The 15150-nt window shown below is 34.7% G+C and overlaps 1 protein-coding gene across 4 annotated transcripts in view; it reads right to left on the bottom strand.

Moving 5' to 3' along the window:
* The window catches only part of vezt (vezatin, adherens junctions transmembrane protein), an 89069-nt gene that overhangs the window by 28582 nt on the left and 45337 nt on the right, over positions 1-15150 (bottom strand). For 3 of the 4 annotated variants that reach the window (XM_028813433.2, XM_028813468.2, XM_028813451.2), the window contains exons 6-9: positions 11281-11430; positions 8854-9001; positions 7633-7970; positions 1233-1426 (exon numbers count right to left, since the gene is read on the bottom strand). In XM_028813433.2, coding sequence (XP_028669266.1) covers positions 1233-1426; positions 7633-7970; positions 8854-9001; positions 11281-11430 — 830 coding nt within the window. The remainder of the gene's footprint in view (positions 1-1232; positions 1427-7632; positions 7971-8853; positions 9002-11280; positions 11431-15150) is intronic. The other variant, XM_028813443.2, reaches the window with a different exon arrangement.

Raw genomic sequence — 15150 nt, 5'->3', positions numbered from 1 at the left:
AGCGTGTGTGTCTGTTTATATTCCTTCAACGATGACCAGGTAGCAAAACTTTACACCAGCTCTTACCGGTGCAGCAGTCTATTAGCCAGCAAAAGTGCTGTGTAGAAGCCGTCTGTTGTTATGGTCCTGCCTTTGTCGAGTCCAATAGTGGTCATGGAACATTGTATCTTTGATTGCCGGTACAACAAATAGTTCTGAGCAGGTATCAGTTACAGCATCTACTGTGGTCATCACTGCTCTTATGAAAAGAATGGAGATAAATGCCATCAAATCAGAAAGGGAGAGGCAAGTTCATTGTACCATGTGAACATCACTGAGAGAATAAAATTGTATAATAAAAAAAGAAGCGCTAACTTTTACAAGTAGCCAAAATTTATACCAGGTGTTACAGACTCAAATCAAATGTATGTTATTATATTATAGTAGTAGTAATAATAATAATAATACTAGCAGCTCACTACTCAAAATGCGGAGTCCCCGGTCTGGAACTCAGAACCTTTGGGTTATAAGGCAGTGGTTCTTACCTCTGCACCATTCAAGAACACGTATAAACTCCCTGTCGATTGACAGCAACATGTAAATCAAATGCTTTTTTTTTCTTTGGTTATATTCCTGAATAAAAGCACACATGTTTATTTGATATTTGGACTAAAGTCTTCACACATTATATACTTAATGTCATTATTAGTATAACATGGGAAAAGTTTCTGCTTTAGGTATGTGTTCAGCATTTCTTGCCTCACGTTTCCCTTCATCCTACACTTACCCAGACACAGAACACACATGAAATGCATGTATTCCAAAGAAAGATATACTTTATTATTTACTCTATACAACTCCAGGAACTTCATGCGCAGACAAGTAGCCTTGGCTTGAGCTGGGAGAACTTTTTGCTCGAGTTGACCTCCGTCAAGGCGGGGGATGGGACAGCAGGCTGCTTGCTGCTTGTGCTGATCGACACATTTACAAAAAAGATGCTGATGGAGAAGTACAAAGGAATTTAAGGTGGGCCGGGATTATGAGTTTTTTCGTAGGCTTCAAGGATTCTAGTGTTAAGAAGTCTGGCTTTTTTATCACAGCTAAATTAATCATTAATGGTTGTTTTAATAATATTCTTACTTATAATTAAATAATATATGTATTATTTTTATAGTAATAAAATGCTCTGTTAAATTCTACAGATAACAGTCCAAATATAAAGAAACAACCACAGTGCCCAGAGTAAATGCTACCTTTAGGGTCAGTTCCTCTGCGCACCATTTTGTCTATTAAAGACACAGCTTCTTCCCAGCAACTAGTGCTTGCCTTCATATGAGGATGAATAAAACTTAGTTTCTGTTCCAAGTCCAGATACAATGAACATGTTTTCTCTTCTGGGTCTTTTGTAACCATCATTTTTTCTAGATCATCTTCCAGGATTATGACCCTAAAGAAATAAATGGAAATAATCCATCACAGTCATAGATGCTTTTCATAATGAGTTATGTGTAGTTTTTATGACATTAAACTATATGCATATTAAGGAGGTATGTAATAATTGAAAAATAATAAAATTGAGGAATGTCATTTCCAGGATTATTTAATTACATTTTCCATTATCTTAGCCTAGCATTACAGCTGAAGTGAACAATTACTTGTGTAAACACACACCTAAGGCATTAGAGTGCAGTCTATTCTATTCTATTTTTTGTGACTCCAGAGCACATGGTACATACATATGACATACTGTATACATTAGCTAGCATAAACGCATAACAATGGATAACTTTCATTAGTAAAATTAAGATACAAGTTAGTACAGTAGCTTTGAGTAAATAATAATGGACACACAATTCTATATTTAATGTCAACCATTAAAATCATTACCATTAAAAGATATCTTAAAATGTTATACTGAAAATATGCATCAATTATTTATAAACACCCTATAAGAAGATATATGTACCTTGTTGTTCATTCCTTCATCCATTTTATGACACTGCCTTTTTTTAATATGCAAAAAAATTAGACATGAAGGAGACAGTCATTCATACTAGGCTAATTTACAGTAGCCAAACCACGCAAACAAGCATGTTTGGTTGTTCAAGGGTAAACTGCAGTAATCGATTAAACCCACAAAGACACTTGAAAGTCAGTAGAAAATGCATACAGAAAATGACTACTGTTTGTTCAAAAATGAAAATACACTGCAGATTAAAATGACTAAAGTGTATTTAATATCTAGTCAGAAAGTGGATACTTCACAGTGCCAAAGAGAAAAAAAAGCTACTGTATCAGGGCCATCATGTTTGTATTTTCCCAAATTATAAAAGTTACAAGAAAAAGGGAATAATTTATTGGCATAGCTAGAAAAAGCAGAAATTCAATAAAGTATTTTTTATCCAATGTAACTTAAAGTGTGTGTTGAAAATTACATTAGCTTATTCAACCCACCTAAAATGCTGTTTGCTTTCTAGAGGTCAGCTTTAAGGACTGAATTTGTCCTGTATGGGGAGTTTTTATTGTTATCAGAAGAATGTAAAACACACAAGGCAAGTACATTAGTTCAGTGAGTAATGGCTAGCCTAAAAACATTTATATTAGAATACAATTAAAGCTCTTCTAAATGTAAATGTGTATTTGTGTTCAAAATGTTTATTATGATAATAATTACTATTACTATTATCATCAATATTAAAAAAAAACTAGCTTTGTACTTTAATGCCTTAAGACTTGAATATTATTATACACTGATTCTTTGGAGTATGCAATTGACCAGAAGTCAGTTACACTATATGGCTTATATTAGAAAAATTAACAAAAACTATTATTAATACATTTTGTGTATGTTAAGTGTACAGGTACTATTTAATTACATTTTCCCTTGCTATTATTTCTTCATTTGTTTAGTTATCAGTATTTTATTAATATTATTGCTATTATTATTACAAACATTTTGCTATTTTAAATTTTTCTATTAATATTGCTATTTATTTTGCTCACTGTGCTAATATTTCTAAAATTATTACCTATTAAAATGATCTGATCATTTAGAGATCAAACTCCAAGTAGGATAAGAAAGTTTAAAAGGATGAAAACATGTACTGTATACTGCTATTTCTCTTCTATTTCATGGAACTTTATTATAGCATATTAAGAAGAAATTATCTGCGGTGGGTTGGCACCCTGCCCGGGATTGGTTCCTGCCTTGTGCCCTGTGTTGGCTGGGATTGGCTCCCTGTGTTTGGATTCAGCGGGTTGGAAAATGGATGGATGGAAGAAGTAATTCTATGATGCTTCTGATACAGCACTAGCAGTAGGACATTCTTAGTGGATCCACTATACTATTGCTTTCATAATTTAAACATTTCGATCATGTCACCTCTTAATCTCTGCTTGCTTAAATTGAAAAGGTTTAAATCCTTTAATCTCCCCTGCAGCCCTGGAATAAGCCTCATCGCTCTTCTCTGGATTCTTTCTAGCACTACACTGAACAGTACTCCATGTGAGACCTCACTAGTGTGTTATATAACTTAAACATTACATCCTTCTAGCTTACTTGATTGCTGTCTTGATGTACATGGTAATGAGTCAACTATGACTCTTATGTTCTTCTCATAGGGTGTACTTATCTAAATAAGGGTGAGATAGGCTGAAAGACAATTTGGCATGGTGGTAGTTGGGGAATCTATCCCAGCAGCAATGGGCAGAAGTCAGAAAAACAGCCATGAACGGGGAGGGTTTCACCAGTCCACTGCAGGGCCCAGTCACTCATTCACAAACATATTCCCACAGGGCCAATATGGAATTGTTAATAGCCCAATATGCACATCTTTGGGGATGTGTGAGGAAAATCAGAGTATAAGGAAGGAAACTGGTACAGATATGCTGAGAATGTGCAGACCTCACTGTTTTAACTCATTTAGAATCTATGAAACCAAGTACAAAAGTAGCTAAGCAATATCATATTGAGCACAAAATTGGAAGGAATAAAGCAGAAGCACAATGGAATGAATTGGTGTTATATACACTGTACACTTTACAAAGAATAGGCATGGTTGCTAAAAGTAATCTCTAAAAGAAGAGACTAGCATTTCAGATGTAATTCAATTTCATGTAAGCAAGAGAAACTTAACATGTATTACTTTAATTATGTTATTTAATGTGGGACGTGACATCCTTCACATCTTCTATAACTCTGTCATGGCCAGTGGAATTTTCTATGCTGTGGTGTACTGGGCTGGAAACATCACTTCAAGGGAGGCCCACCGAATCCACAAGCTAATTAAAAGGCAGCTCAGCTATTGGTTCTTGCTGGTATGTGTTCTTACCATAGTGTGTATATGTATTTATTTATTTATTTACTTATCTATCTCTTTATGCATTTATTTAAAGCGCTTCTGTAAAAAGCCAAATTTCTTCCTGGGGCCAAATCAACTTTCTTTGTTCTATTTACCTATGTATCTAATTTGAACTACAAATAGGGAGAAACTGGAAAAATATTAATACTCAAGTGGTTTGAAAAAACAAAATAAAATACATTACATAATCTATTCGGAAATACTAAAAGATACTTTTTCCAGTTTATTTAAAAGAGAGGAAGTTCCTGCTTTATACAAAGTGTTGTCAGGAAAGGCTCTCGCCATGTGTGACCATGAACTGGATAAAGTAGGTTCAGTAATGGCTAGACAGATGGATAGAGTGGCAGTGAAATTGTTCTAGCCCCTTATAGCACTAAGAGGGTGGCAGCTGTGTGCAACGTATTTGACCAATCATAAGGAATTCAGTCTGCCTTTTGTTTTTCTATGCAAAATTTCCACAGTGAACAGCAGACAAAATAAGACATATAGGAAAAGATACACACTTCTCCAATTTCTTTTTGACCATGTCAACCTGTGCTTGTGGAGAACCTACAGTAAATTTAATCATCCACCAAGCATGCCTATGAGAAGCAGCATTTGGAAAAGAAAATGGCAAATTTTCCCACTGGACAGAAGGCCGTTTGTTTCCTTAATGACAACATTAGACATCAAACCAAAAAATACAAATAGACTGTTTTTGTAAATTATCTGAGAATACAGGCTTGAGATCTTACATTGTGATGTTAACTAATGCAACACTGATTGCAGACTCCAAAAATGCACTTTCTTACATTCAGGCTTTGGATGTAAATGTCCCTGTTGTATCATAAACATCACTTTCAATAAAATAGGGCTCAAAAAAGATTAGGTCCGACTTGTAAGGGTTGTATTCAATCTCCTGCTTCCACTGGCTACATATATCGATTATTCCCTTGTCTTGTGATCTACCAGACTACCATTTTGCCTATCTATGGAGTAGTGTCAGGGTCACCTTTTAATATCCTTTTCTGAAGCAGTAATAGATAAAACACTATTTCCATATGATCATTTTACTACATTACTAAATTGCAGTCTAATTTAGATTAACTGTAGGAATCTTAACCTTCCTGTTATATTAGAATGAGAAAGACGCGTTGCAAATTCAGTCATCAAAGAACTCAGGAATGTATGCGTTATTTTACACTCTTTAAAGTAGTTATTGACAATGACTTACAAAGATGTAAGCTTTCTGACAAATCTAACAGTCTTTGACTACCTACTTTCTACTTTCCCCCTCTCTTGTTAAAAAAGGTAATAAAATGACTAAAGCCTTTAACTCTAGAATTACCAGAGTCTACGAAAAAACTCGTAGATCCGGCCCACCTTAAAACCGTTCTCACCTCTCTTTTGTCTTCTAAATGTGCCGATTAAGACGAGCAGCAAAAAGCCAGCTATTCCATCCCCCACCATCGCAAAACGTTCACTAAGTTTTCCCAGTTCATGCCTTGTTTGATTATCTGGGAGTGACTGAACTGGAGTTTTAGAGTGGAAATAATAGATCTTTATTTGGAACACACGCATTTCATGTATGTTCCGTTTCAACAGTAATCTGTGTAAACACATTGTTAAAACAGAAACTTTTTCATTCTTTAGTAATAAATGTTACACAATATAGGCATAAACTATAGAATGTGTGTAGCCTAATGGCCAAACATCAAATAAACATTTTCACAAAAGGTTCAAGGATGTCACAACACCTTCTGTGGCGTAACGCTGAGATTTGCTGACTCAGAGCACGGCAGCCCTGCCGCGCCATAGAGACCCAAGTTCGATTCCCCGCTGGGGAGGAAGTGTTTTTTTTTTTTCTTTGTAGCCTCAAATGGACATAAAATGTATAAATTGGTATGCACTGTAAATCGTTAAGTTTAAAATGTTGATTGTGGTTATTTCTGTTGATTAATTCAAGCTTTTTTACTTAGAGTCAGAACAGGTGCTTATTCAGCTTCTGATCCAACTCTAAGTAACAGCGCCAGTATAAATCACACCCAATCTGACGTTGTTCATTTTCAAATAATATTGCATTACTTCAACGATGTTTTCTGATTGGTACTATTCGCGTCATAAAATGATTTCTTCAAAACGTCACAAATTTTATTTTGAGATAATGAATAGAGCTGCAAATTACAGGTGCTTGTTCAGTGTAATAGGAACCATAGCACAGAGAGGTGTGTACACTGCAACAAGTACACATGTCGTAAATGTAGGAAGGGCGCTCCTTGGGTGAGCTATAGCGCGACTTTATGTGAAAACAGCAGTGTCAGATGGGGAGTGTCTGATGACTGCATATAGCGCTGAAGTTACTGCTCTTTCCTATGCTTTCCTCTGCATTCCTGTAGTACAAAAGAAACAGCACACAGCAACATGTGGGGACTGGCAAGATTGGGGGGAAAAAAAACACGTGGTCGTATGAATCGTGATAAAGACGCGCTATAGCTCTGCAGTGTATGTGAAAACAGCAGTGTCAGATGGGATAGGGAAGGATCCTGAACTCGACTGAGAGAATGAAAAGTGAATAAAACAAAAACAAAGCTAACCTTTACAAATTTCATAAATTACACCGGCTGTTACAGACTGAAATCAAATGTATCTTTTTATTCTAAAATAGTAAAAATATGAGCAGTTCACTTCTCAAAAGGGATTTGTGTAGGATCGAACTCGTGACCTTTTGATTCCCAGTCAGCAACTGATACTGTTGCGCCACGGGGCCGTCGTAGTAAAGGAATGTCAATGTTGCCCACTAAGGCGGCTTTTTTTTTTTCTGCAGTTATATTTTTGAATAAAAGTGCACTTGTTCTGTTATATTTGTACCTTTCGTGAAAGTATTTCTTTGATATTTGGACTTCAGGCTTCACACATTCTATAGTTTATGCCTATACTTTGTAACATTTATTACTAAAGAATGAAAAAGTTTCTGTTTTAACAATGTGTTTACACAGATTACTGTAGAAACGGAACACACATGAAATGCGTGTGTTCCAAATAATCTATTATTTCCACTCTAAAACTCCACTTCACTCCCAGATAATCAATCAAGGCATGAGCTGGGAGAAGTTCGTGCACGTTCTAAGTCGGTGGGGGGATGGAATAGTCGGCTGTTTGCAGCTTGTCTTTATCTGCACATTTAGAAGACAAAAGACGATGGCGGAGAGGTGCGAATGGATTTAAGAAGCGATTTAAGGTGGGACGGATCTACAAGTTTTTTCGTAGGCTCTGGTAATTCTAGTGTTAACATGTGCTAGCTGATGGTACTTACTCATTAAGGAATGCCTTAAGATGAAGCTGAAGGCTACGTACGGCAGTGTACAGGCTGTTCAGATCTCTACACTTCTGTCCAGCCTTTCGAAAGCGTTCTCCATTTCCATGAGGTTGGTGCTGCATTTCAAAATATCGATGAAACTCATAACTGCGTCGAAGATCGTCCAAACATACAGTCATGGTGTGGTACACTGATCCAGTCACCTCTGACACAACCTGATACATTAGGTGCTTAGAGATTTTTCCAGAATCTGTATATGATTGAGCTGGAGATAAGAGCAATGCCAGCCTCCGGTAGAACTCTGAGCTTTGCCCAACCCACAACTGAAAAAGGACCTGAAACAATCGTTAGAAAAGAACATTTAAATTATTAGTTTTGCATTATAGTTTCTCTTTCCCACCTAAATATATAATGCTAGCTTTCAACTTGCTGGGCTTTAAAATTTTTTCAGAGACTGACTATTGGATTTGTTCATAACTCCTGATTGTCTAAGTATCTTATAATGAAGACTGGATTGATTACTCCTCCTGTCTTGGGAAGCAAGTACTAAAAAACTCCAATATTCATAACACAACAATCTCAAATCAAATTTAATTTTGGGTTGTAGTGGCAGAGTAAATGCTGGGATCACGGACCCAAAGCTATGTGTGTGTGGGGGGTGGGGGTGGGGTGTGGCTTTAAAAGAAGAAGGGGAAAAAAAAACAAAAAAAAAAACAGTCCATTGCAGGGATCATGCCTACCACTTCTTATTGTTTATCACCACAGTTCAACAGGTCTGTCATTGTGTTGATGCTCTCTTTCTATGTGGTGCACAAAAAACCCACATCTTTTCTCAAGTAGCAGTAAAAACTGATGAATCAGTCGGCTTTATTTAAAAATTTAGTATACTAACAGTAGTCAATACAAGATCTTATCCAATCAACTACTTTTTTTTTAAAAAAAAAATTGTACAGTGCACAGGAATAACAGTTTATTAAATAAGAATATTCATACCCAAATGAGATATAAAATTGTAATAACCAACACATTTTAATCGCTCCCTCCCAATGTTCGTGCGTTCTTGAGTCGAGTATACTCAGTAACTGGAATACCCGAAAGTAAACTGCATAACATTCAGGCAAAATCAATTGTTTTACCAATAAAGTCATCAGAGAAGTATTAGGGGTAACCACTCTTCACCAGAAATATATGTAGATGAGGTAAGGAGGCATACTGTACCTTCAGAGTAGGCAAGCTGTAGTCATCTGTGAGTTCCTGGATTTGCTCATCAGATAGGTTTTCCTCACAAAGACCTAGACCTAACTCCTTTAGAGGCACCATGGACACATAGTTGGTTATATTGTCAATCTCAGAGTTTAGAGGATAACTAAAGAATACTGTTAAGGAAATAAGATATGTATTTTTGGATACCGTCACAAGTTTAAAACTGCACACGTTTATACGGTTAGAATTTGAATTAAATGCTAGATGAACTGCAGATAAAAATTTTAAGTCTCGATTATACATACAAGTTGGTTAACCAGTTTTACTGTGAGAAATATAAATTACAGTAGGTCCTGTTCAAGTATATAACAGAGATACCTTTATTAAGATTCATCCATCCATACATTAATTTTCAATGGTTCTCAATCCAGGCCATTGTTGCTTCAGGTGCACAATGGTATTCAATTATGATCACGGCATCAGTTCATACAGGCCACATTCACTTCTATATGTACACTCACACCAAGCAGTATAGATCCGCCAATCAAACATAACCTATATCTCCGAGGTGTGGAAGTAAAACAAGAGTAAAACCCATACAGATATGTCATAATGGGTAAACTCTATACCAAACATTGTTTGGGCTGGGATTTACACCAAGTCTTCTGGTGTTGTTGAGGCTGCAGTGTGCCACCTACCTTTATGGAGACACCCCACCCACATGAGCAGTTTGAAGTGATTTCAACCTAATGAAACCAAATGTCAAAGGGTTTATTTCCTGGCACTTCTATTCTTGAAAACCACAGTAGGTTTTTGATGGTTTATGAGAGTTATTTAAAGATTAAGTAGCATCAACTCTCTTTAATAGCCCATTCAAAACCAAGTGATGACTTTACATATGACAATGGATATCAGTTACTGAAACAAGGTAAGAAAACTGCAGTTGGCTGTGGACAGTTTTTGCAAATATGTATAAAATGTAATTCTTTCAAAAGAAGTGTATTTTAATTTTTATCATACTTATTTGCATGTCAGCAGAGAAAAGTCAATTAGTATCAAAACATTATTCCTATGGCAAAATTATAACAAACATTTTTCCTTCATACAGAGCCTTGATAAAGTATTTGGCCATTCCTGATTTCCTCTATTAATGCAAAGTTTTGACACTGAATGTTTTCATGCCTTCACAAAATCAAATATTAGACAAAGGGTATGTGAGTAAACAAATAATGTAAGTTTTTTTTTATCTATTTAATGTGCCTGTACAATAAACATAACACCAACTGGTACTTTGTTAAAAAATATCTGCCTCCTAGCTAAATCAACCCAATTAAAGAGGTAGACTCAGATGATTGAACACAGTCAGGGTTGTTTACAGCGCAATATAAAACTCGCTTATTGTGATATTTATTGTCAGAGTCAAGGTTGACAGAATAAGCATTGAATAAACATGTAATGACTTGATCAAAGGAAGTTTGGAGAAGTTTATAATGCATTTACTAAAGTTCTGGGACTCCACTTAACCACTATAAAAACCATAACTTCCATAAGGGAAAACATTTGGAACAGTACTCTAAAAGCGAACAGTAAAACTATGCAGGGAACCAGAAGGACCCAGAAAAAAAAAATCTTCCAAAGAACTGAAAGCTTCTTTTGCCTCAGAAATTGTCAGTGTTCATGACTATACAATTAATATTAAATGTCTGGACTTGTTTCTCAAAGGACATACTGTGGGAAAACATAAAACAAGAAGTTCATACCTGAAACTCTACCAATGTTTTTGGATTAAAGCAGTTCAGCTAGGAAGTGTGCGCTAAAATTACTCCACAGTGATGTGAAAAACTAATAATGAATAGCAGGAAGCATTTTGTTGCTGTCACTGCCATTAAAGGTGGAACAATTACTTATTTAATGTAATGGGGCAATTTCTTTTTCACACAGTTTCAGATGGTGTCTGGTAACTTTGTTAATTGAATAAAATACATTATGTGTACATAGTTCACTCAGATGACCTTTATATAACAGTAAAATTTTGGATGACGGCCTGAAAACATTTATTTAAAAAAATTTTTTCATGGCACTGTAAATAAATTTTGAAACTGCAACATCAGTTACATTACTTGTATTTATAGACAAGGCATAAAAGACACAGAAGTTTAACCTAAATCAAATAATACATCAATGAATTTAAAAAGAATACTAAGCATGCTGTATAATACGTGTAGCAAATCTGATAAAAAAAAAATAAAGTTCATGCCGCATTAAATTATTTCATGACAGTTCTGATAATTTTAAATCAACATGTCTTATAAAACATATTATATAAAAAGCAGTTTTTTAATGTAACTTTAAAAGTTATAACAGCTCTTCTCTTAATCTGCGGTTTAACAATCCTCCCCTTCAACTAGCCTATAATTTCACCCCTCTTTGTAAAAGGGATATGACTTCAGCATGTGGCAGGTGGCAAGTCGAGCAGCACGGAAGCTGGCACGCAGGGCTTTGTAAACTGCTTTCCGAAGACCAATTAGCTGTTGGCTGCGGAGTTGGCTCGCTTTACTAAACGGACAAGCAGCACTGACCCTGTCAAGCAAACTTGAAAAGTGAAATGTGATACAACTGTACAGATGTCCCAGAACGTCTCAGAAACCACACACACAAAAGACAAAATAAGCTGTTTAAAAGGAGACAGAATGGAGATGAGATTGAAAGTTGGCGAAAAAGTGATCTCAGCAGGATACAGATTCACAATGACAGAACAAAATCCAAAATGATTTCACAGAAATAAGTGGAGATGATTAAAAATGTTTCTTGAAACTGCATGTTTCTAGAAAAAAAAGACTAAGTACTACACATACACATCAATAATAAAAATTAGAATAAAAATACATAATTTGGTTATAATATCTAATACAATGTGTTATATATCATGCTTTTAATTTAAAAAAATGTAGAATTAAATTTAAGCTACAGCATCACACATTTTGTACTGTAATAATAATGTCCAAAATACTGTGTTTATTTTTTCCTATTAACCATTTCATACTGGTCACCTATTTCAACACCTCCATTGCAGATCAAGACACATTGCCTTTATGCTGGTAAAGCTTCTGGTCTTGTTTTGGTGTATACTAAGTTAATGGGTTGCTTCACTTCAAAGCTATAGTGGTAGGGTGTTGTACTGTGTTAGCCATTATGGATGTAGTTTGAAGTCAGACAAAAGGACACCTTTTATTGGCTAACTAGAAAGATTACAATAAGCAAGCTTTCGAGGCAACTCAGGCCCCTTCAGGCCTGAAAGCTTGCATATTGTATTCTTTCTAGTTAGCCAATAAAAGGTGTCATTTTGCCTGACTTGAAAGCTATAACATTAAAACCGGTAGAAAGGTTTAAATCACTGCACCACACAGTAATCCTCGGTAAATTAAAATAAAGCCAAGTCACATTATAAAAATTTCTTATGTTCTACTTTTAAGGAGCACAAACCCAAAGTTACAGGAATCCAATTGGTTCTGTGATGTTGTTTTTCTTCAGTGGTCTTAAACTCTTTTGAAGTTATTGGTAAGCACCTGAAGGCATAAATAACACTTTCTAAACTAAAAAGAAAAAAACCTACTACTTGATATTAAAGACTAACATTTTTGGTATGCCCAGTAGTCATGTGGTTGTTGATCATTAAGCTCTTAAACATGCTCCAAAAGTCAGTCTATGAAGTTTGGGAGATCTTCTCTTGGAAGTCATAATACAAACTATAACTAGACTGTTTCAAGCAGGATTTCCTGGGCCCATACATTTGTGAAAAAAGTAAAATATTTGTATTGTTATCATTACATTTCAGTTCTCAAGAAATAATTAATTTTACACATTGTTGTATTTTCAATAAGATTTGATGTTGGTGTCACACAGCTAATGGTGTTTCATCCTCCTTTCACCTTTAGTTTACTGTGTATGATTTTACCTTAACTATAAACTTCAGATGAAAACCTAAAATCTCTAATGAATTGGAAGCTAAACCGAAAAACTGTTTCTCCAAGTCCATGTTTAAATTTATCCTTAAAATTTTTTTTTGTTAAAAATCATGTACTACTACTACTAGACTTTTTAAAAATGTTAAATATGCCATTATTTCAATACTAAAACTGTCGTTTTAAATTGTATAATAGTGCATCAAAAAAATTGATTGTTTCCACTTAAAAGGAACCAACCTGGCATAACCAAAAGAATTACATGGCCTTCAATTAAATGAATAGACGATCTACAGGAGTCTTAAAAAGACTGTGTTACCCACCTTTGTGATACTGGAAACTGTGAGATGGTTAGCTGTGATTTACTCATCCATTTTAACAATTTAAACAATTTCCTGTTGAATGCAATCACTTTTGAATATTGTACCAAACATCGGTGACATTTTAATTGGTCTATTGCCTCTTTCTATGCTGCTTTTACTTTCTGCTTCTGATAGCTGGTAAAATATTAACTGTCTGTACAAGATAAGTGATGCATTGTTAATTTGTAACAACTGATAATTTGGTAATGGGAGAAAACAAGACCTACTGCCTTATGTCTTGATAGGATGTTTAGACAATGTACAGTATGCGCAACATGGTTCTAGCCAGGAAGCTACTCAAAAGCACTCTATCAATATACTGGGAAAGTGCCTTCCATTTTAAAGAATCTTAAATAATAAAAGTTAGTTTAATACTCATTTGTGTACTTCAGGCCACATAAAATTTAACAAAGATTTTCCTGTTTATGGCCATCACAGTGGAGTCACATCAAAATACTTCTCAGTTTTCACACTATGACAAAATATTTTTGTTCTGGAATCAAATTACCTTATGCTGTAAAGCACAGCTCTAAAGAGTATAAAGGCTTCAGTCTGCCGAGAGTAGAATTACAGAGCTGTCTGCACAGAAACAATCTGAACAGAAAAGAAAGGCAGAAAACATGACCAGCTGGTATGCCTTCTTTAAAGAGTGTACATGTTGAGCTGGGTTTTCTTATTTACGACTACCACTGGGTAGGAGCACAATTTACAGTTATTTTAAAACTACTGGTTTTATAAACTCAATTTAAAGAGATTAGGTCTGTCTATATTGAGAAATAGTGATATGAATTTGTTTTATTGTACAACCATAAAACAATATTTATCAAGGGGCTACCAAATTAGTAACTCCCTAAAACACTAATTCAAATGCAAAAAAGTTTCAAAAGCAATTTATCATTGTATGCTAGATTATACAGTAAAGCATTATAAAGCCATACTGAACATGGAAAATTAAAAATTCTTATATAATAAGAAAGGGTCATGGATACAGTGACATTTATAAGCATTTTGATTGTGTTCAGACAGAACATTAAAAAGGCAACTACAAAATAAATTAATAATGTAATTCATAAACAGCCCTAGGCAGAACTGCAGTCAATGCATAATGTTTCACAGCTCCTTAGTACTGAATTCACACCCTGGCTCAGGCACTATCTTTGTGAAATTTGCACATTCATTCTATGTTCATATTTGTTTACTCTATCTTCCCTGGAATCCTAAAAGACTTGTAAGTTAAAATGACTGGTGACACAGACTCAGTACGAGTGAGTGCACACTGTGTTTATTCCTATTTTGCACTACCACTGAAAAAATTGCTTATGAAAATTACTGAATGAATGAATGCAATATCAACATCACGATAAGCACAAAATGCCTTTAAATTGGTTTTGTTTTTGTAAAATCATAGTATTATTCAAACAGAAAACTTACAGAATGTATCAAAGTCAATTAACTTGTTTGAATGTGTAAAATTATTGTTTTAACAAAAATAAAAAAAAATTCTAACAGGTTACTGTCTGGTACAGTACTAAAATAAAAGATACGCTCATATATAAATCTAAATTAAACATACACAAAACCAAGAAAAATAATAAGATACAGCTATCATAGGCTCACTTCGACAGTTAATTTATATTTTCCCTTTCTATGTGCCCAATGGCTTGGCATACAGTAACATGCAGAATTGTATTCATACCTTGATAATATACACTTTGACTAAATTGGATGAAGGGTTAAAAAAAAATAAAAGAACTGACTAAAGAACTTTTTTCACCATTAAAAGGTTTTAACATAAATACATCCAAAAACAAAAAATATGAAATGCCAAAAGTTTTCAAATAAACAATAATTAAATACCACTTTAAAATGTGAATATTTATACACATATCTAATCCTTTCCCACAGTTTCCCTGTTATGATCATAGGCATCTAAATGGGAAAAACATCAGCCATTCATGGGATGCGTTATCACATGAAGACAATATATA

The sequence above is a fragment of the Erpetoichthys calabaricus genome, chromosome 1 (assembly GCF_900747795.2).
Source record: "Erpetoichthys calabaricus chromosome 1, fErpCal1.3, whole genome shotgun sequence".
Lineage (NCBI taxonomy): Eukaryota > Metazoa > Chordata > Cladistia > Polypteriformes > Polypteridae > Erpetoichthys > Erpetoichthys calabaricus.
Note: the sequence above shows the minus strand (reverse complement) of the source record. Positions and strands in the feature narration are given on the sequence as shown.